The following is a 20016-nucleotide window of genomic DNA, read 5'->3' as shown; positions in this document are numbered from 1 at the left end:
AACGAACACCAAATTCGGAGTTTGCAAGACAGCTTCGACGTCATCAAGCCGCTGGAAGGTATGTCATGGCAGTCGCTACGTCGCACTTGGTTTTTTCGGACTTACTGTATATCCTTGTAGCAGTATAGCCGTTAGTAGATCGTGTCGCGATCCGAGCGTGCACATGGGCAACAGCCCATCATCATCAAAACTTGAGGCCACGTACGCCAAGAATCAGGTGACTGATTAGTCACCTGCAGCCTCTTCAAGAGCAACACTTGTCTATTCTAGATAGACACATGCAATACACACTCTGCTTTTGAAACACCCTATATGAGCCCGTATAATAACTTCCTACACTTCTAACGTGATAGATCGCTTTAGTATTCTAATACTAAGTCGCGTCGCTTATAAGCGCGTTTCTAGTTAGTCTAAAGTATAGAATAGATAGTTTAAAAGCAAGTTTTATTTATAAATGATTAGGTAATACTATCTCTATATAGCCTTATACTAAATCCGCTTATACCTCTAAGGCAAAGCTTAGAGGGTACTAAAGCTTAAGCAAAAACAATTATAAGGCCTTAAAGCCTTTTAGAGAAAGTAGTAGTAGTCTAGTAGACTCTATTAGTAATATAGAATATAGAAGCTATTAAGACTTCCGGCTAGTTAGGTTAGAGAAACTACTCTACTAACTATTACCTATATTACTAGATCCGCTAGGACTACCTTATCTAGATAGTCTATTACGACGACGGAAGTTTACTAGGTCGTATTACGTTAGAAGTATAGGAGATTATTATACGGGCTTATATAGGGTGTTTCAAAAGTAGGTTATGTATTATATGTGTCTATCTAGAATAGACAAGTGTTGCTCTTAAAGAGGCTATAGGTGACTAATTAGTCACCTGATTCTTAGCGTACGTAGCCTTAAGTTTTGATAATAGGATGTTGCCTATATATACGCTCGGATCGCGACACACCCCCTTAGCTCGTGCGCTAGAGTGAATGAGCTGATTCCTATATAATCGCGTACACCCTATTATAACTACCCCCCCTACCTATAGTAGTGACGTCAAGCCCTCGGTATTACTACTACTATAGTAAGGGTAAGTTAGCTATTTTAAGTGAAGTAAGCTAAGGTAAGTAAGGTGAGCTTTATACCCCTTCCCTTATTCCTTACTTTCACTACTACTATTGTTACCTATATAATAAAGCATAGAATATATAACTATTGCCGGTAAGATAGCTTAGGTAATAGTCCCGTTATACGGACTTTTACTTAAGTATATAATTATCTTACCTACCGGTAAACATTAGAGGACTTAAGTTCAATCCAGGGGTAGCCTTAGTCCTATCGTATACTTAAATATATATTGTCGTCCGCTCAACTTATTAAATTGTCCGATAATTACTCTATACTAAGTTATTTCGCTCCGGCGAATAGTAAGAGAGCTCGCTCTACCCCTAGGGAGTATAAGATACTAGTTAGTAGCGTAATGTACTAGGCTGTCTACGACAGAGGTTATACTATATAAGGTGTAATAGGGCTCTAATAGGTAACACCGGAGCAACGGTATTAGAAAGTTAAAAAGGTACCTTTGGGGTGCCTTACTTTCTATACTTTTAAAGGTCATTACCTTAGGGTAGTGATACCTTTTTGTTTTAGGCAAGTGTGTACTATATATAAGGTACAAAAGTAGCGGATAATGTAGTGACAAGGTAGTAGTATTATTACTAGTAGTAAGTTAGAGGCGTTTCTCGCTTTCTAATTAGACGCGCTACTTTTGTCGCGCGCGTACGCTACTACTAGTAACAGGGGTGTTTCTCGCCCTTGCGCTATTAGCCAATAGGAGTCCGAGAAACACCTATTAATAATAGTGCTAGGGCCCAACCGGTGAATAGTAGATACTTTGCCCTAGCTTCGTTATTGTCTATAGTATTAGTAGCTACTAGTAGCCGTGTTTTACGCCTACTAGCGCTTCTAGAGAGGTGTCCGTAAAGATGAAGCCGTTCGGTATTTGTTTCGAGATAAGGTAAGGCCGCTACTACGGGCTTCTTAGGCGTCTATTAGCCCGTTACCTCCTAATACGGCTATAGAGGGCACTAAGGTGCGTAGGTCTACGCCTTCCTTAGCTATATTAAGTAGCTTAACGAAGCGCTTGTGCTTCTGTAGTAGAAGCAGCTTAGTCAGCCCGTCTATAGGCATGTCGTTAGTACTAAGATACTTGATCTTAATGTCTCTGCGCTAGTCTCGCTATCGGAGCTAGTAGTAGTAGATATTAACGTAGCGTAGCTTTGTGTTAAGCTTTTGCCCTTATTAGTTAATAAAGCGGATAGTCTACGTATTGTCGTAGTATAAGTAGGTACGCTAATTAAACTGAAGGTGTATCTTAGCGAAGACTCGTTCCTACTATATAAGCTCTAAGGCAGCTTACGAAAGCCCGAGTAGCTCAGCCTCTATTAAGGACTTAGTAATAGTGATTTGTTTAGATGCCTTATAATCTATTAGTCTACCGAACAGTATAAAGACCTAGCTATTTAAGCTAGTCCTGTTATTATTTATACCGTAGGACGCGTCCGATACTCTAAAGAACTCGTAGTTACTACCGAGGTGCTCTAGTTAGCTATAAAGGCTAGTGATGTGTTTGCTAGCGCTATATATAAGGCAGAGGTTCTTAGTCTCTAGGAGATAGCGTAAGTACTAATCTGTAAGCTTAAGGTATATCTTAGTTAGCTTAGTTAGATACTACGATAGTATAGATAAGGAAAAGGCGATGTTAGGCCGCGTATATATAGCGGCGAAGTTAAGGGATCCTATACGTTATTAGTACGTAAGGATAGCGATAGAGGTGGGTTAATGACCCTCTAGAACGGTCTAATCAAGGTGTTAATCTACTAGTACTATCGTTTTGCGTACATTCGTAGATATACTAAATTTAGCGGCTAGCTTCTTAATGTAGTCTTCTTAAGAGAGCTATAGTAAGCGCTTGTTTCTATCGCGCGTAACCTTGATTCCTAGGAACTAGGAGAGATCACCGAGCTCGTACATTTTGTACTTAGTAAGCAGCCGCTACTTAATGTTAGTAGTATAGGCCTTATACTTACGGTAGTAGAGCATAACTAGGTCGTTAACGTAAAAGAAGAATATAACCTTATTGTTATAGTAGATATATTTAGAGTCCGATAGGGGTACTAGTCTAAGGGAGGCTAGCGTCTCGGTTAGGGAGTTGTACTACAATAAAGAGGACTCCTTTAGACCGTAGAGGGCCTTAACTAGCTTAAGGGCGTGTCTATAGGATGGCCTATCGATTCTAGGAGGTAGTTATAGATATATAGTATATAGTAGGTCCGAGTTTAGGAAGGCGTTAATAACATCGAATTGTTCGGCTTCTAGGTCGAAGCTCGCGGCTATAGTATAGTAGAGGCGGAATATACTTACTAGTAGTATAGCGGCGTATATGTCTAAGTGTGTTCCTTATAAATCGCCTCTTACGTATAGCCTAGCCTTAAAGCTCTTTAGTATACCGTGCTCGTCTAGTTTATATTTATATACCCACTTAAGCGGTAGTAGTAGCTAAAGTCCCTCCTCTTACTAAGCATCCTAATCCTTCTCTTCCTTTATTACCTATCTAAATGTGCCTGTTGCTAGGGCTTTAGTAAACTCCTTAGCTATAGCTTCGATCTACTATTAGGAGAAGCGGTGTTTTATAGCGGCTCGGTAGTTAGAAGGTTCGGGCGGAAGGTTATCGCGGTGTATAGAGGTAGTAGTATTAACACGCCTTAGAGGGCTATTGCCTCTTTGTGTAGGGCTTCGATCACTCTTATCGCGATAGGCGCGTATTCTAGGTTATATACCGGACATCTAGCCGATAATTACATTAGCGACTATAATCTAGTATAGTATATAGTAGAAGTAGGCCGTTCGTAGGCGCTTTCTATTCTCTATAACTATATAGATAGATAGATTTGTCATTCCCCTGTTCTAGGACCCTATCCGGCCTATATAGGTATATATCTCTTATTATATATAAAGGGAAACCCGAATAGGTGAAAACCCTTCCCGCCCCCGACTACTCCTTATCTAGATTAGCTTTCCCTCTAAACGTACGTAGTCTATATTACTACCCCGTTAGCCCCCGCTCCTAGCCGGTCTCGTCGCGCTATGCCGTATCCTCCCTTCCTATACTACTCCTACTAGGCGGTACTGTTCTAGCTAGCCCTTCTCTAGTATCTAGTTCGTAATACGCCGTAGGTCCTTAGCGTTATTAAGAAGTACCCTAATCGTCCGGTTCCTCGCCTTTACTATCTACTCCCCCCTTCCTAGCGACTACCTCGGATAGACGAGGAGTACGTACCGTACGTTCTAGGAGCGATAGCCGTAGGGGTAGCTAGTATTCGTGTATCCTAGAACCTTCCTCTATAATAGGTACCCCTAGAGGCCGATATGTTCGCTTCGTAGTTAGGTTGCTATACTACTCTATACCCTCGTTAGGCGGTAGTAGATAAGCTTTAGGGGGTGCTTGACCGCGGATTTTGTAGCTAACTATTCCTTAGGTTGTCCCGCTAGCTAAGGGCGTCTACTATACCCTACAACCTAGTTGTTCTACCTCTCTTTCTATAGTTGCTCTATAAACGATTTCTTACCTTCCTATTATATTACTAGCTATTCGTCCCTTACCCGGTAGTTCGGCTCGTTTCCGGGTCGAATGCCCTTATACGCTAGTACTAATTCGCGGGCCCTTACGACTACACTAGCGATGACCTTCTATACTAGGTACTATACCGACTTGCCTAAGTAGGAGGTCCGTAGTCCCTAGATATATAGGTCGATCGGCGGTATAGCGGTCTCGTACTTAAGTATCCTTATTAGTATCGATTTATATACCCCGGTGACCTTCCTTAGGCATTAGTTTTAGATCTTTACTAACGGCGCGACGAGTCCCTTTAATAGGTAGGCCCTCTCGCCTAAGGACTATACTTAGCTACTATAGGTAAGGACTAGCCGTATAATAGCCGTATATAGAAGTCGTAACTACTAAAAGTCCGCCCTCTATATAGACGTAGTGAGCCTCTAGTATAATACTATATTCTATTTAGCTTTCCGTAATATTGCCTATACGTACTTCCTCTACCGTAGCGCCGGGTCTACCTATAGTCCGAGGATCCTAAGCTGATTTGCCGGGTTAGTCGTGTGTCCCTATATCTAGATAGAAGCTTATATATTATAGAACCGTGGCCGGCGCGTAAAGTGTATCAGATTGTACTTTTCTAGGGCAAACCGAGCCCCGTGCCTCCTAGCCTAGTCCTCGTAGATCTTGTACTTCTCTTCTAGTAGCCTATAGTTCTCCTTAGTCGAGGAAGACTACGCTAGGATGTTTATGTCGTCTACGAAGCCGCTCGTAGCGGTGTTCTAGGATTCTAGGGCTAGGAGTAGCGTCGCTATAAAGAAGAGGAACAGAATAGGTGCTAGCGTTAAGCCTTACGGGATTCTAGTATAGACTGCTTAAAATAGGCTTCTATACTAGCCGACTAGGATCGACGTACTACGGTTTTGGAGGTAGGACCGTACGAAGTTAATAAGCTACTTAGGGAGTCCTTTCGACCTTAGGATATAGAGTAGCCGCGGGTATAACACGTAGTCGAAGGCTCCCGATATGTCTAGGCTAAGTAAGGAAGCTACCTTGTCCCTATTCTTATACTAGATAGCCTTTACCTAAGAGGTGATAAGTTCTATCGCGGATAGCGTCGATCGCTATAGGCGCGCACCTATCTAGGTGTCCGGGAGTAGGGAGTATTCCTCTACCGCCTCGGAGAGTCTCGTTATAACTAGCTTCTTAAGCGCCTTCCTAAGAGTATTAAGGAGTGTAATTAGGCGGTACGACTTCACCTACGTATAGTCTTCCTTTTACGGCTTACGTAGGACTACTATCGTCGATTGTTTAAAAGCTATCGGGTAGTATCCGGTCTATAGGCAGGCGTTAAAGATCGCTATAACTACTAGGGCTAGTTGATCTCTATACTTCTTTAGTAGCTCGTTTGGAATCCTATCCGGCCCCGGGGCTTTCTTCGCCGGCAACTTCCTTAGTATAGCGGCAACTTCTCCCGCGGACACCTCCTATTAGACCGCGATACTAGGGGCTAGGGGAGTAGAGCTATTTATGTCGCTTAGATTAGCCTCGACTAGGGGCGGGAAGAACTTACTAGCTAGTAGACGCGCCTTGGCCTCGGGGTCGCTGACCGGGCTACTAGGCGATTATAGCGCTAGGATAGAGAAGGAGGGGCCCTATATAGGGTCCTGTCGGGCCTATTTCGCTAGCTTCTACATCCTCTCTAGCTTACCGGCGATTTCTTCTACTATAGCCCTCTAGCCGACTACTTTCTCCCTCCGTATTATAGCTTTCTTCTATTAGTATACCTCCCTATATACGTTCTAGGCCTCCTCGCTATAGCTACTCGTCTATACCCGGCGGGCTCTCCTTACTTCTCTTACTACCGTAGTATACTCCGGCGTCTAGTATAGTTTAGACTATGTCGTTAGTTAGGTAAGCGGAACGTAAAGTAAGGTCGCTTTTCTTATTTCGTCTATTAACCCCTAGACTGCTTCGTCTATCTCGTCTTTACTATTATATTGCTGCTACGCGATCTAGACTAGCCTCTTAGAGTTATCGAGGTACGCCTAGATATTGGCCTAGTAGGCCTTTCCCTAGTTTAGCTTAGGGGTTCTCGCTAGTGTACGTTATATCTATATCGTAATAGAGGTCCTAACTAGTATATAGTCTAACGACGCCTCGAGTTTATGTTCGATCCTATAGTAGGTTACCGTGTAGTAGTAGCTATCTAAGATCTAGGAGAGGTCGATCGTGCCTTAGAGTCTCTCTCTCTTCTAGGTGCCTAGGTCCTTCGGGGTATTAAGGGCAATTGCGTTGCTCGCTATTAAGTCGAGTACTTCGTCGGCTATAGGTTACGGCTATATAAGGCTTTCCTAGGAAGGGTAGTATATATTAAAGTCTCCTACTACGATGTGGTACCCTTGTCTCTTAAGCGCACTGTCTAGGTGTCTATAGACCCCTAGGTCGCGGCTAGACCTCGAGGCTAGCGGTTGTATATATAGGTTGTATATCTAGGTGCTACCTACGTAGAGGGAGGTAATATCGCCCCCGCCTTCTTCGTCTACGTAGTACACTACCTCCTAGTCGGATTCTAGTATATCCTTACTAATATAGAAGCACGTGCGGGGTCTGCCGTTGCCTCGTAGGCATGTCGTATAGCCTAGTGACTTGTAGGTTGTTAGTCTCTTATAGTACGGGTTAATCTATAGCTCCTAGATTATAAGGACGTAGTGGACGCGCGGGTCCGCCTCGTATAGGAAATAGTTCTAGACTATATCCTTACTATAGTTAACGTTATACTAGATAATACTAAGCGTGTCGAGGCTAGTTATCGGTATCGACAATCATTTCCTCTATATCGTCCTATGTCCTACTGCCCTATACGTCCTAGTCTACGCCTATCGGCTATATACTAAAGGGGAGCCGGGCCTAGTTAGATTCCCTCGCCGTAGCTAGTAGAGTACGTGGCCTCCCGTACGCCCTAGGTTGCGTATCCTTTATATCGTTCTCGGCCCTAGGGCGCTTATACCCGACCGCCGCTAGTTAGTTCCGGTATAGGCTAGCCTTACGGTCGCCGTAGAATCTTAGGGCGACGGTTCTGTTTGTGATTGCCTTGTTTTTCGCTAGTTTCCGCTATAGGTATTCCGTACTATACGATAGGTAGTACCCCGGACAGTTCGCGTACTACCTCGTAGCCGATATATAGTCCCTAGACATTTAGTCTCCTATATAGTTCGAGCAGGCCTACTTATTTATACACGTGTAGGTTTAGTGTCTATACTGTTAGTATTTAAAGTATTAGAGGACACGAAAGGATAAGGAGTGCTTTTCTACTATCTTAAGGCTATATTACTAGACTAGGCCTTGTTCTATCGCTAGATCCGCCGCTTTTGTGTCTTATAGCTATACTATTAGCGCCGAGGCATTCTTACCTTCTAGCCATTTCCTATAGAGCCAAGTCGCCTTCTAGATTAGAGAGTTAAGAGTGACCGGGTTGTCCTCTTAGAGAGCACGTAGGTGACCTTAGTTAGTTAGGTCGAACTCCTTAGGTATATCGTAGACTAGGATCGTGAATTACTTCGTTAAGACCTTTACTAATACCGTAACCTTAGATACCTACTATAGCTATGCCTCTAGGTGCCTCCTAGTAGTAGCAGAGCTAGTATAGATCTATAGAGTGCCGTTAGACTGTTAGTTCACTACGACCACCCCTAGTTGATTGATTCGTTAGGCGAGCTCCTTGTTCGATAGCTTCGTAACTTCGGCCTAGTCTTCCTTCACTATAATACGGATCGTAACTATATCGTACGTTAGGCGGGGCCTAGTGTCGATGCCGCGACCGATGCCTAGCTATAGGGGTGTTGATTCCGGGTGGCCTTGCTAATCGCCTAAGACGTCGTCCTCATTTCTTATTGCCCTCGGTGATACGACAGTATAAGCGCCGTACGTAGCTGAGTGATTATCACCTGTAGAGACCGGTATGGGAGCTGATCGTTAGTTTCTATGCTTTTTGCGTCCTCTATGAGTTGCTACTAGTTGTCTTGGGGGAGCTTCGCCTGTAGAGCCGTAGGCGCCGGTGGTGCCGTAGCCTGGGCTGCTATTGCCTAGGAGTTGCCTAATGTAGCTAGGCACATCCGCGGCGTTTGGAGCTGAAGAAACAGGGTGAAGAGAACTTCAAGCTGTCCAAATTGAATGAGGTAGAACTCCCTCAATTCTAGGGGCAGTGGCCTGCTTTGTAGATCGTTGGAATGGCCTTGATGAGAGCTTTCGAATGTGTCGTGTTTGGCCAGGTCCTCAAGGTCGTTTAATAGGGCCCTCACGTCTTGATTATACAATCATTGCCGGAACTGCGAGAGTACAATCCACATCGATCTAATGCATCCCGTCATCGCAAATGCTCGAGGTCTGCCGTATCCTGTGCGAGCTCAGCAACAACACCCTCGTAGAACTTCTTCCTGAAGGCTGGGTCGTCCCATCCATTATCGCGCTCACCGAAGTCGCATCGAATACATCTCCGGACTACGTCGCCATAACGAAGACCTGCGGTCAGGTATACTTCCTCCTCCAATCGAGCCGCTTCACTCAGGTCGCACAGTGGATCCTTTGGTGTGCCAGGAGCTCTCAGCTCTTCGAAAGACTTCCCTAGAGCAATCTCGATCAGTACTAGGCCAAAACAGAATACCTCCTGGTTCCTTATCAAGCTGTGTGATCTGCTCGGAACCGCGTTTTGAAGGACCTGGCCTTGAGCTTTCGTGAGCTCCGCGGTGATGAAAGGATGGCCGGCCACTGAACCATTTGCCCTCTTGAAGAGTACGATCTTATCCTTGCTCCAATGCTCTGGGAGCCACTCCATTCCATACACTCGCAGCGTACCAGATGCTAGAGCCAGAGCAAGACATCTCCTGTCTTCGAAACTGATCCTCAGGCCGCTGCTCCGGTCGAGGACCTGCGTGAGCGTTACTGTTGAGGCTCTCGCAGTCTTCAAGAGCGCTCTCCCTTGCAATTACAGCCCGTGTCGCGCCTTCTTCGCTTTATTAGCAAGGTAACCGAGACAGATCTCGCAATTGGGCTGGGTAACCCGCAGTGACTCAAGACCGAGGCAAAGATCATGTATCTCTTGCACATTCTGGACGGGCTTCTTGAACATCTTCGGGCCACGAGAATCAAAACGAATCCGTCATGGGGCGGCGAGGTCCTCATCATCTGAGTCGTTGTTGATCAAGACGAAATCGGCTTCCTCAATCGACCAGCTCGATAGTCTTGGGGTCAAGCCTATGTCTCACTTGATCTTGATGGCGACTCTGGGCCGGGATCAACCGGCCTCATGATTATGCTTGCCTGGTGATGCATAGCACACGAGCTAAGCCAACCAGTCTGTAAGGCTTCAGGTATCTCCTTTGCATGCTGACGCGACTTCTCAAGATTCATGAGCTAGAAGTAGATGCTAATGTGCCTTGATGTATTGGTATAAATCGACGGGGCACGAGATAGGGTACAGAGCACAGAAATTTACGCCGTGCCATGATTGTGTTGCTCCTTCGGACGCGTACATTGTGCTGAACAGCGACTCCATATAGAGGGCAAGACGACTTGTTCAGGGCTTCGTATAGACGACATATCGAGACGACGTATCGAGACCGATATTCGCGGTGATTGCACTTCAGTCGTAGATGTATCCTGCAGATTGGGAGGTGAATTGTTCCGAAGATGTCGAAGTTGAAGATGTTCAGAATCCACTTTGCCAAGCATCCCGGGTCGTACTTCACGCCTTGCCGTCGACTTTCACTCTGACTCTGACACTCACGTCGTCTCTTGTTTTCTACTGCTACGATCCCGTCGATGGCGCAACTCGAGTACTCACAATATCACAGATGGCTCCGAGCCTTACACGTGCTCTTACTGCACGATCGATGGAGTTTGTTCCCGGCAGCTTTAGATGGCGACACCGACGACCAAGCGCCTCCGGGCACGATATCATAGCAAAAAGACAATCAGGCTTCGATAATCATATAAGACTTCAAGAGCGGGAAGAACTGAGATGATACACAGTGTCACCGTTTGAGTACAGGGAGAGAGCCTGGGCGTAAGGGACCCTCTGGCCTGACACAAGATACTGTACCATCGAGAGGATGATGCAAGCCTCCTCGTGGGGGCACGTCTGGAGCTACTCGTCATGCGACGCGGTTGGGACGTTACCGGTCGTGTACACTGTCCTGTTGGAGAGCGTGCATGTGTGCACGTTCTGCATGCCTCCGGTTGAACCTCGGCACTCTGCTTGTGAAGGTACATGTATTAAAAGATTGCTCTCATCTGCGAATCAGCGGAGAGAAAGCAGCTTGGGGTAGTCACAACTTGATTAGGCTACATACAGTACGGTCGTGTCGAACATGAGTTCGATCCACCCACATGGCATCCCCATGTCCCGTGGTGATGTGCCATTTCTTTTGGCCCTTTCTACGTACTTATGCAATTCGTTCGTGCTCTCCGGCTGACATACAGTAGATATGCGATCTTTTTGTCCAGCAGCCGCAGCCACTCGAGTCAACGTGGACACCCACAAATCACAACCCTGTAACGGTTTGATCGCTATTCTTTTTCCTCACGACAGGCACTCAAGATGGAGCAGCACAAAGATGCGACGTCTACTTGCCACGACTGCATGATTTGGAGACTCGAGCAAACGGCGTTTGTCGAGACGCGAAATCGGAAAGCACAGGTGAGAATGGCCGAATTCGAAGTGTATGAAACCTCACGTAGAAGTCCCAAACGCAACTACACGCGTCTTTTTCTGCCACTACCGTACATTTTGCCAATTGCACATCTCTTGTTGACATGCCACGACCCAATTCCAGCTAGTATGGCGACCACGCAGTATACGCACCCGGACGGGCAGGAGCCGCCAAACGGCCAACACCTCAACGAGCGCCATCCGAGCGTCATCTGGATGTATGGAGAGTATTGGGAGACTGCTTGCTGGGCATGCCATGCCAACAAGCCTGCCAACGGCGATGTTTGGGAGCACGGAGCTGAGTCTTTGCCAAGGCACATCGCAAGAATCCACGGCCGCCAACATCCTAAGGATGCTGAGGCCGAGTTGGCCCTACGTGTTATCCGCAATCTGACCCCCGAAGACATCGCCAGACTTCGAGGCGGTATACAGCCAGCAGATGGCGCTACGATTAGGCCTATAGAGCCTGGAGAAGCCGAAGATGGCTTCGACGATGACTTCTTTGAGCTGCCTGGCAACATAGCTGCAAGCAAAGTCCACAGCGATGAGTTTGCGCTCATCTCATGCTTATTGTGCGACGCAAACGCGGACTTTGAGACGGGAGAATTTTTCGCCGGCATGTCTGGTTTGACAGAACATTGTCGCAAAGTACATGGAACGTGCCAAAGAGCTCATGTAGAGCCACTAAGTGGAGAAGAGTTGGTGAGAACCTTCAACGGCTACAGTCCAAATGTGCGCCATTACGGCCACATCTTCCGATATGGCAAGGCCGTCCCGGTGATAAGCAACGATCTTGCAGCATGGAAAGAGCGACGCGAGAAGGCGAAACACTTCAAGTGGACACCAACAAATCTATGATCAAGATCACCGTCACGGCAAGCTAGGCATACTAGCCGCTCTCAAAGCGGGAGTAAAGACCATCGAACATGGCTCCTACCTCGACGAGGAAATCTGCGACCTCATGCTCGAGAAGAAGGCAATGTTCGTACCCACTAGAACCATCATCGAGATCGGCCTCGAGCTCAGTAAAGGCTTCTTCGATCCCTCCGGCTACAGAAAACTTCACAAGCTTGCTGAAGCACATTGGAATGCGTTGAAGCTGGCGATCAAGAGGGGGGTACCTATCGCCATCAGCTGCGATATTCCTGGCTTCGTGCCTGGGAACAATGTCTATACTTATGGCAGGAATGGGAGAGAGCTTGTGTATCTTGTCAAGGCTGGGATGAGTCCGTTGCAGGCTATTGAGGCGGCGACGGCGAATGGTCCTTTGACGCTTGGGCCACAAGGGCCGAAGGCTGGACAGTTGAAGGTAGGGTTTGATGCTGATTTTATTGCACTGGACGAGAATCCGTTGAACGATATTGAGATTTTGGATGAGCCGGAACATGTGACGCATGTATGGAAAGCTGGGACGTGCTATAAGTCCCCCGGTCATCCCATCTCTTCAATCTAGTAGCGGAATGTGTGGTACTTCAGTAAGGGTCGCTTTTCTGGTATTGAGTTCATGTTATTTTTGAGATCTTGTGGATCATTAGCTCCGAGATACCTAGCTCCCAATACATTCCCTCAAAACATCCTCAGCAAGCGGCATAGATGCTTATCCGATGATGGCCGCGGCCTTGTAGATCTGGTACGCCGAAAGTCCAGCTCCAATAACCCAAAATGTACTCCTGATGAAAGACTTGCTGTGGTCCGCAATCTGCACGTACGAGACCATATACGCCGCCCTATAACACTGTCAGCCACATGGTCCCACCCATCATCATGTCTGTTTATCTTCATGTCCAAATTCACCTCACAACCATAAAAGCCCCAATAAACCCCGTCAAGCCCGTAACATCCTCCACAGCAACAACATTCCCCAATCCCCTCGCCGTGCTCCTCTCCGCAATCACACTAGCCAGCACGGCTACAGCGTAAAGAGGGAGTTGTTCCAGGCTGTTGCTCTGTGCGTTCTCGGCTCTTTGGTATTTCTGGTAGACTGCATCGGGGACCTTTCCCTGCACGGCGGAGGGGGCAAGCGAGGCTTTGGGGTTGGCGTTGTTGACTTTGTAGCCGTTGGAGGAGAGGAGGGCGCCGGCGTAGATGTGCGGGAGAAGGGAGAAGATGTAGTAGGCGGGGATGGAGAGCAGGGGGTAGTTTATGGTGGAGGGGGACATGGTTGTGGTGGGATGGGTGGGTTCGATGGGGGTTGTTGTTGTGGTTGTTGTGAGGGGTGTGGTCAGTCGTTATTTTGGCGAGAGGCTCAGCTGATGAGGTGAGAGAAGTGCCGTTCTATTGACAGGCCGGGTCTTGGGTGGGTGTTCATCATTGTGACGTGGCATATCTCGCGCACATGTACCTTGCATGTGAAAGGATTGGTGCGGACCATCTCGCTAGCAGCTCGTGCACTACATCGCGGAATGCTCACGATGCTGCAGCAATGGAACTCGCTCTCTAGGACGTTTCCTCGATCGATATAGACGAAGTAGTGGCGGATGGTGAGGACTGTACCTGCGGCCATAAAGAGCGTAGTGCCATCTGTCTGAGCTCGTGAGATAAGAGCTGGTAATCTTCCAGATTGACTCTCTTCGCAACCTGCAACTTACATCTACCTGATGCCATGGCAGAGCCAGGATCACGTCCTCATCTCGTCGCTTAGGCGGAATGCTTCATCATTGATGTTGCCCGCCACTCCAGATCGCTGCCAAGCACACTGTTCGCGTGCAAAAGAGCGGTACTTGCACGTCTCTGAACTGTGCAACGGCGAGATGAACAACAGTGACGAGACGTGGAAGCAGAGACAGGATGAGGGCATCAACCTCGGAAGATGGCACTCGTCAAGTTCGACACGGCATATCGATCCGCATCGCGTGTTACGACGCTCCTTCAATGCCTGCATTCGTCCTGTGCCCAGATTCGGAAAGCGCACCAGAGGAAGAATTTGTGACTTCTTCTTTCGGCATCACGAACACGTCCATACGAGAGCCAGTTCGTGGGCTGGTCGCTGCTGCCGCGCGTCGAACCTCCAGCTCCTAGAGCGGGGTATCATTCTTCTGACTCTACATATGCCTGTCCTGTGGCAGTTGCCCGGGAAAGAATGCCATTCGAGGTTGACGAAGTCGCGCTAAGCAATGCGCAAGTCTGGACTTTGTCCGACGCGGTACGGGTGGTGGTCTGACTGGGGCAAGCATGGTAACGTACAGTGCCCCCCTGTAGCCATGTTGTGCCAGCGAGGCTCAGCATTGTATTGCGGTCTTGGTCGCCAACGTCTCCAACGTCTCCTCGGAGCACCGCCAGAAACCCAGCAAAGCTGCGGTCTTCGGCCGCTGCTGAATGATCAGTGATCAGTACGACATTCCTCGCCATGCTGTGTGAACAGATAATACCCTTTCGAGGCAGTGGGTTGGCATCCGCCTCACTAGCGGCATGTCACCAGATCTCGAGCCTAGTACAGCATAAGGTATGCACGGGCTTCCCTAGCCACCTGCTTGTGCTTGATTCAACCAGGCTTCCTGCTCACTGGCAACTGCACATCTTCGCATGCATGTTGCGATGCGCCCACCAGGCACCGGTACCGTCATTCGCAGTCACTCACGCCACGCTGAATTCTGTCACCTTGTCAACCTTGTCCAGTTCCTCTATGGAGACATCCTCATGCAGCACTTTCCTTTCTGGGCATCGGTCATGACGCTAACGCATGCAGATCTTAGTCCATGAGAGACTTTTGTACATTTACTCCATCTGGCAAATGTTCCTACGACACTCGGTGCACTGGTCTATGCTATCTATGCCCACTTCATTGCATCATGGCCTCTGGCTATTGGTATTCTCATCGTCGACGCTACGGAATGTCAGTTCTTGGCTCCGTCCATTGACCTATCTTGGATGTTGCTCGATGTCTTCTGACGGTGCACCAGGTCACAACACCTCAGACATGATCTTCAGGGCGGTCTCCGGCTCACCAAGCTCCTGCCGCTATCCCGAAACAGACGTAGCTCCCTTATCGACGCAATACACTATCTGCATCAAGAAGTCACTGACGACTCAGCAATGACTGCGTCCACATGAGCCGAACCTGCTCAACACTCTCTTCTGCCATTGGGAATGTCCTTCTCGGCGCTAATGAATGTCACTTTTAGGCCACGTCCATTCACCTATCCGGGACATTGCCCTGCTATGCCTTGACCAAGGAAAGGCCACCAAACGACCACGAACCTGATCGTAAACACTCCTCTTATGGCCATATCACGGACTAACTTGCCACACACGGAGACCACCATCGGCGCCGTCCCACACCTTCTCCATACAGCATGCTGAGACCTGACCTCATCCAGCGACCTGGCTACGTCTTACACTCATTGGTACCCTCAGCATCAACACTAAGGAATGTTCATTCTTGGCATCGTACACTTCCCCTTTCGAGACAACGATTGCAAGACAGTCCGATGCACGAACCTGCTCGATGTGGTATTTGCTAGGCCGTGTTCACGAGACTTTCTGCTTGATCCATCAATGCACGACCTGCCTTTCCCAGGAACAGATCACGCTGGGCGAACGCCATTGGGCATACTGACCGTCGACACTAGACAATGTCGCCTTGTGGCGATGAACACTCACCACATGCGGACTGTAGTCGAACAAGGCGTACGCCCATGCGTCAAGCAAGCCTATCGAACAGCGATGACTTCTACGTTGCTCTTGACAGCGAGATCTCGTAGTCGTGCTCAGTGGAATGATTTGTCCATCTACCACTTCTATCTAGGCCTCACACCAGAAGCGGTCCATGCCGAGGAATCACGATGTATGCTACCTTGAGCTGCAGCATCTTTATGATGATGATGAGAGCCACACGAGCAGCATTTACTACCCCGGCGGCAATCCACAGCGGCGCCTTCTACGACATCGAACCTTCCTTCGTTCTCAGGTCATCGACGCTAAAGAGCGTCGCGTACTGGAGTGGTACATTGCCTGTATGCAGTCAGTGGACAACGACACGATACGGAATGGGTCCATCGGGACTTCAGCGCGGTGTTTGCCCATGGGGTGTGCATCGAATTCATGCAGTTGATATGGTCGCTTCTGCGATGGCTGCTCTCATTGGTACTCATCTGCGCCACGCTACTGTTCGTCTGTGCTATGTGAAGAGTCCGAGGAGTGACGCCGTGGAGATCGACCGGGCCATCACTCACTCACTCACTCGTGATGTTGACGCCAGTGACTCCGAAATTCTTGCTTCTTCCTTCCAAGCCGTCACTGCCCAATCCGAAATCAAGCTCGTTGTTGATATCTCCCCTGCAATGGCCTGTCGCACGTGGCGTCCTTCTTCCTGCCGCCCCAGCCATGGGTCGGCATCTGCCGGGACTGACCTTGTTCAGTATGCCGTGTCCGAAGTACTACCCTTAGTCTCTGCACATCCTCGAGCAAGCGAACCCAGTCGTTTACACATATGCCGTGGTCGTTTCAGCATGCCGGACCGTGGTGCCTCAACAGCCGAGCCGGGGATGGTGTGCCGAGCCGCGTGTACCCCTGAAACTCTTGTTTTGACGATCAAATGCCGCCCTTTCATGCACCATCCAACATGCCCGTCTCCTTCAATTGCCTCATAATTTCGGGCTCGACGTATTTGCTAACTGTGACGTCTTCGCTGAGACCCTTTCTCCTCCGCGTCTTGAGAACGAAGTCTCTGGCTGTTGCTTGTGCGGAGGCTGGCTCTAGTGGTCTCAGCTTGATGGACTTGTCGAGCGGGTCTCCCGGCACGATATTCCATCGGTCGAAGACCAACGAGACGGTGGCTTGTCCTTGTGTGTGGATCCTCAGATCTGTCTCGAAGCCGAAACTGTCAATGACGGGAATCAGACCCTTGACGGAGTAAAGTGGTGTGCCAGGCACGGGCGCATCGCTTAGGACGTGACCTCTTCGTCGTGCGAGGACTGTGTATAGTGATGATACGGCGGTGGCGGGTCCGAGCATGTTACAACTGTACATTGGCTCCATCAGTCTTGGTCCAGCCATGAGGAAAGAGCTGTAGCATGCTCGTCGTGCGGTCGGAATGATCTGGCCACCACCTCGGAAGATTGCCTCGGATGCCAGCTCAACGTCCGTGATCTTGAACTTGACATTCCGGATGGGCTCCTCGCAGAGTGGTCCTTCTCGCGTACCCCACGCGAAACCTTGTCGGATGGTGTCCTTGACACTTCGCAGCAGCTTCTGGTCGACGTCAGATGGTAGCGTGTCGTTTTGTAGGATATTCGGACTCGAGTCGTCCGGTCCGAAAGCCCAGATATTTCGGCTAGCGAGGATGTCGTAGCCGTAGTTGTCTTCGAAGAACTTGCCGACTTTGCGAACAGGGTCCTTGATGCTGACTTTGCCAGATTCAATATCTTGCGCGATGCCATCATCAAGAGGTTCCGCGACAAATGTCAGCTTGTTCTTCTTGTTGGGTGTGAGAGCATAGCACTTCATAGCACTTTGGTCCACGCAAGTCTCGCAGAATCTCGTCACGGGATCAGAGACCTTGATCTCCATTTGTGCGTAAAGTCTGCGCAAATCGTGGAGCACGCAGTCCATGTATAGCTCACCAGTACCGAGAACAACGTGCTCACCACTTTCTTCGACCTTCGTCGTGATGAGTGGATATGATTTGTTGATTTTGCGGAGACCGTCAAGCATCTTCGGCAATTCGGAGGGATTGATCGGTTCGACCGCCACCTTGAACACACTCTCGAAGAAGTGAACAATGGGCCTGAAGATGTACGCAGCTTCGTCGTCCGGCAGGTTTGGTGACACGATTGTCGCCGTCTTCACGATCGAGTTGTCAACGCCGCTGAGAAGCACAAAGTTGCCTGCAGGCATGCCAGACACAGGTACATTGTAGCGGCTCTCGGCGATAGCAACGCTCTCGATAGTCGCGTTTACCATGTCTTCATCGTCGTCTATGCTGTAGCTTTCGCCGAGCACTCTGACTTGCTGACCAGGCTTCGCTGTTCCAGACATAACACGACCAAAAGAGTGGAAGCCCTTGGCGTCTTGTGTTGTGAGAAGCTTGGAAACGTGGATGACAAGTGGTCCGTCTGGGTCGCAATCTAGCATCGACATGGCTGTCTTCGAGTCGAGAGGGCCAGTATAGTAATTCCCCAGCTTCTGCTTCGCACCTGCTACAGGCGATGGAATGTGCTGCACCACCATGTCGACAAATCCTGCGGCCGGGCCGAAGAATTGTTGGCATACCAGCTTCAATAGGTCCTTTGCATTGGCCTTGAGCTGACTGGGCTTGAGCGATATGCCGAGACCATGCAGTGTTTTTCCGAGATCTTCAGGCGACTCTGACAATGTACTCGAATAAAGCTTGTAGATGGGCTCCAGCACGAAGTGTACAAAACTCCTCTTTGCACGCTCCTCCACAGCCTTTCGGGTGAACTTGCTCGAACCAGGGTTGAAGTAGATGTCGCCCCATAGCCGCTTACTGAACTCGGTCACATCGAACTCTGGGCTGGGGTAGCTTTCCGCGTAGATTCGCGCGAACGATGGCAAGGTGAAAGACCATTCCATACTGCTGCAAGCGAACGCAACGTTGCCCTTCTCGGGACTGACGCGGAACTTCTCGCCTTGGCCAGGGATCGTGTTCTCAATGTGGGTGTTGACGTCTTCCACTACATGCTTGAGCTTGAAGTATGCATCGGTAGGTGGCAGCTTCAGTTCGAGCATGAGTCGATCCATCTTGTTGATGAGGAGCACGAGCGGTAGTCCATCAAGCACAGCGTGCTTGATGGCAAGCTCAGTCTGGACTTGCACACCCTCCACCACGTCGACTACCAGTACAACACCGTCGGCTAGTCGCAGCGAAGCAGCAAGCTCGTCGGCGAAGTTGACATGGCCAGGAGTGTCGATAATGTTGACCAGATGGCTCCTTCCTCGTGTGCCTTGTAGCATCAAACTCATCGGGCTGGCCTTGACCGACAGTCCTCGTTCCCGTTCCAGAATGTGTGTGTCGGTATACCTCATCAGCTCGTCCCGCGCTTTGCCAGTCTTGCCCTGCCAGAACGTGGATGTGTCGTGAGTCTGATTGACCAATGCGTCCATGAAGCTGGTCTTGCCATGGTGGAGATGTCCGCAGAATGCAATGTTTCGTATTTGCTCCGGAAAGCTCATCAAATCGGCCATGAAGCCGCGATCAAAGTAGACGGGTGGCAGGTCGTCCTCCTCGACCGTGAAGTTCTTGTGTTCGACAGGCGCAATAATGGGCTGTTGCAGAGCCTGAGTGTCCTCCTCTTGCACCAGTGTTTCGACCCCGGGGCCGTATATCTGTGGGGCGGAGGGGTAGTACTGCTTGTCCTCGTGCAGCACCACAGCATTCGACGGGCCTTCATCGTCTCTGTCCATCATCTCCTGGCCGGTGGGCGCGGCGGCACCTGCTTGCGACTCATCGTCGTGCAGATATTGCGCGCCATCGTATGCCGTCGTCGTCGTCTCCTCCTCCTGGCTGTGCTCCTCGGGCTCGCCGATGAAGTTGCCAAACTCGTCGTAGAGGTCGTCCATGGTGAGTGGCCAGCTGTGTGAGGGAGTGAGAGACTGCTGGTGGGGCAGTGCCGAAGTGGCAGATGTCGCAACCACGCGACTCGTGCTGAAAGCTTCTTCCAGTATTCAAACGTGTGAGCTCCAAGGCGCGGCAGAATCGCTGCCTGTCTCACCGCCCGGCTCGCGCTGTACTTCGGGCCATCT

The 20016-nt window shown here is 49.2% G+C and overlaps 5 protein-coding genes across 5 annotated transcripts; 1 reads left to right on the top strand and 4 right to left on the bottom strand.

The window, feature by feature from the left end:
* Positions 1-8973: 8973 nt before the first annotated feature.
* On the bottom strand, positions 8974-9441 carry CLAFUR5_08631 (uncharacterized protein; the record flags this gene model as incomplete). Its single annotated transcript, XM_047907779.1, has 1 exon — positions 8974-9441. One exon carries the CDS (start codon positions 9439-9441, stop codon positions 8974-8976), a length of 468 nt encoding a protein of 155 aa, XP_047759537.1.
* A 2004-nt stretch (positions 9442-11445) lies between these two features.
* On the top strand, positions 11446-12769 carry CLAFUR5_08630 (uncharacterized protein; the record flags this gene model as incomplete). The annotated part of the gene is made up of 2 exons (XM_047907778.1): positions 11446-12093; positions 12116-12769. 2 exons carry the CDS (start codon positions 11446-11448, stop codon positions 12767-12769), a joined length of 1302 nt encoding a protein of 433 aa, XP_047759538.1.
* Positions 12770-12913: 144 nt separating this feature from the next.
* On the bottom strand, positions 12914-13475 carry CLAFUR5_08629 (uncharacterized protein; the record flags this gene model as incomplete). Its single annotated transcript, XM_047907777.1, has 2 exons — positions 12914-13043; positions 13111-13475. 2 exons carry the CDS (start codon positions 13473-13475, stop codon positions 12914-12916), a joined length of 495 nt encoding a protein of 164 aa, XP_047759665.1.
* Positions 13476-14171: 696 nt separating this feature from the next.
* On the bottom strand, positions 14172-14664 carry CLAFUR5_08628 (uncharacterized protein; the record flags this gene model as incomplete). The annotated part of the gene is made up of 2 exons (XM_047907776.1): positions 14172-14330; positions 14500-14664. 2 exons carry the CDS (start codon positions 14662-14664, stop codon positions 14172-14174), a joined length of 324 nt encoding a protein of 107 aa, XP_047759007.1.
* A 2196-nt stretch (positions 14665-16860) lies between these two features.
* Positions 16861-19833, bottom strand: CLAFUR5_08627 (U5 small nuclear ribonucleoprotein component; the record flags this gene model as incomplete). Its single annotated transcript, XM_047907775.1, has 1 exon — positions 16861-19833. The coding sequence occupies one exon, from the start codon at positions 19831-19833 to the stop codon at positions 16861-16863; it is 2973 nt and encodes a 990-aa protein (XP_047760010.1).
* Positions 19834-20016: the final 183 nt, after the last annotated feature.

This window comes from Fulvia fulva, chromosome 3, assembly GCF_020509005.1.
Source record: "Fulvia fulva chromosome 3, complete sequence".
NCBI lineage: Eukaryota > Fungi > Ascomycota > Dothideomycetes > Mycosphaerellales > Mycosphaerellaceae > Fulvia > Fulvia fulva.
This window is presented reverse-complemented; position numbering and strand designations above follow the sequence as displayed.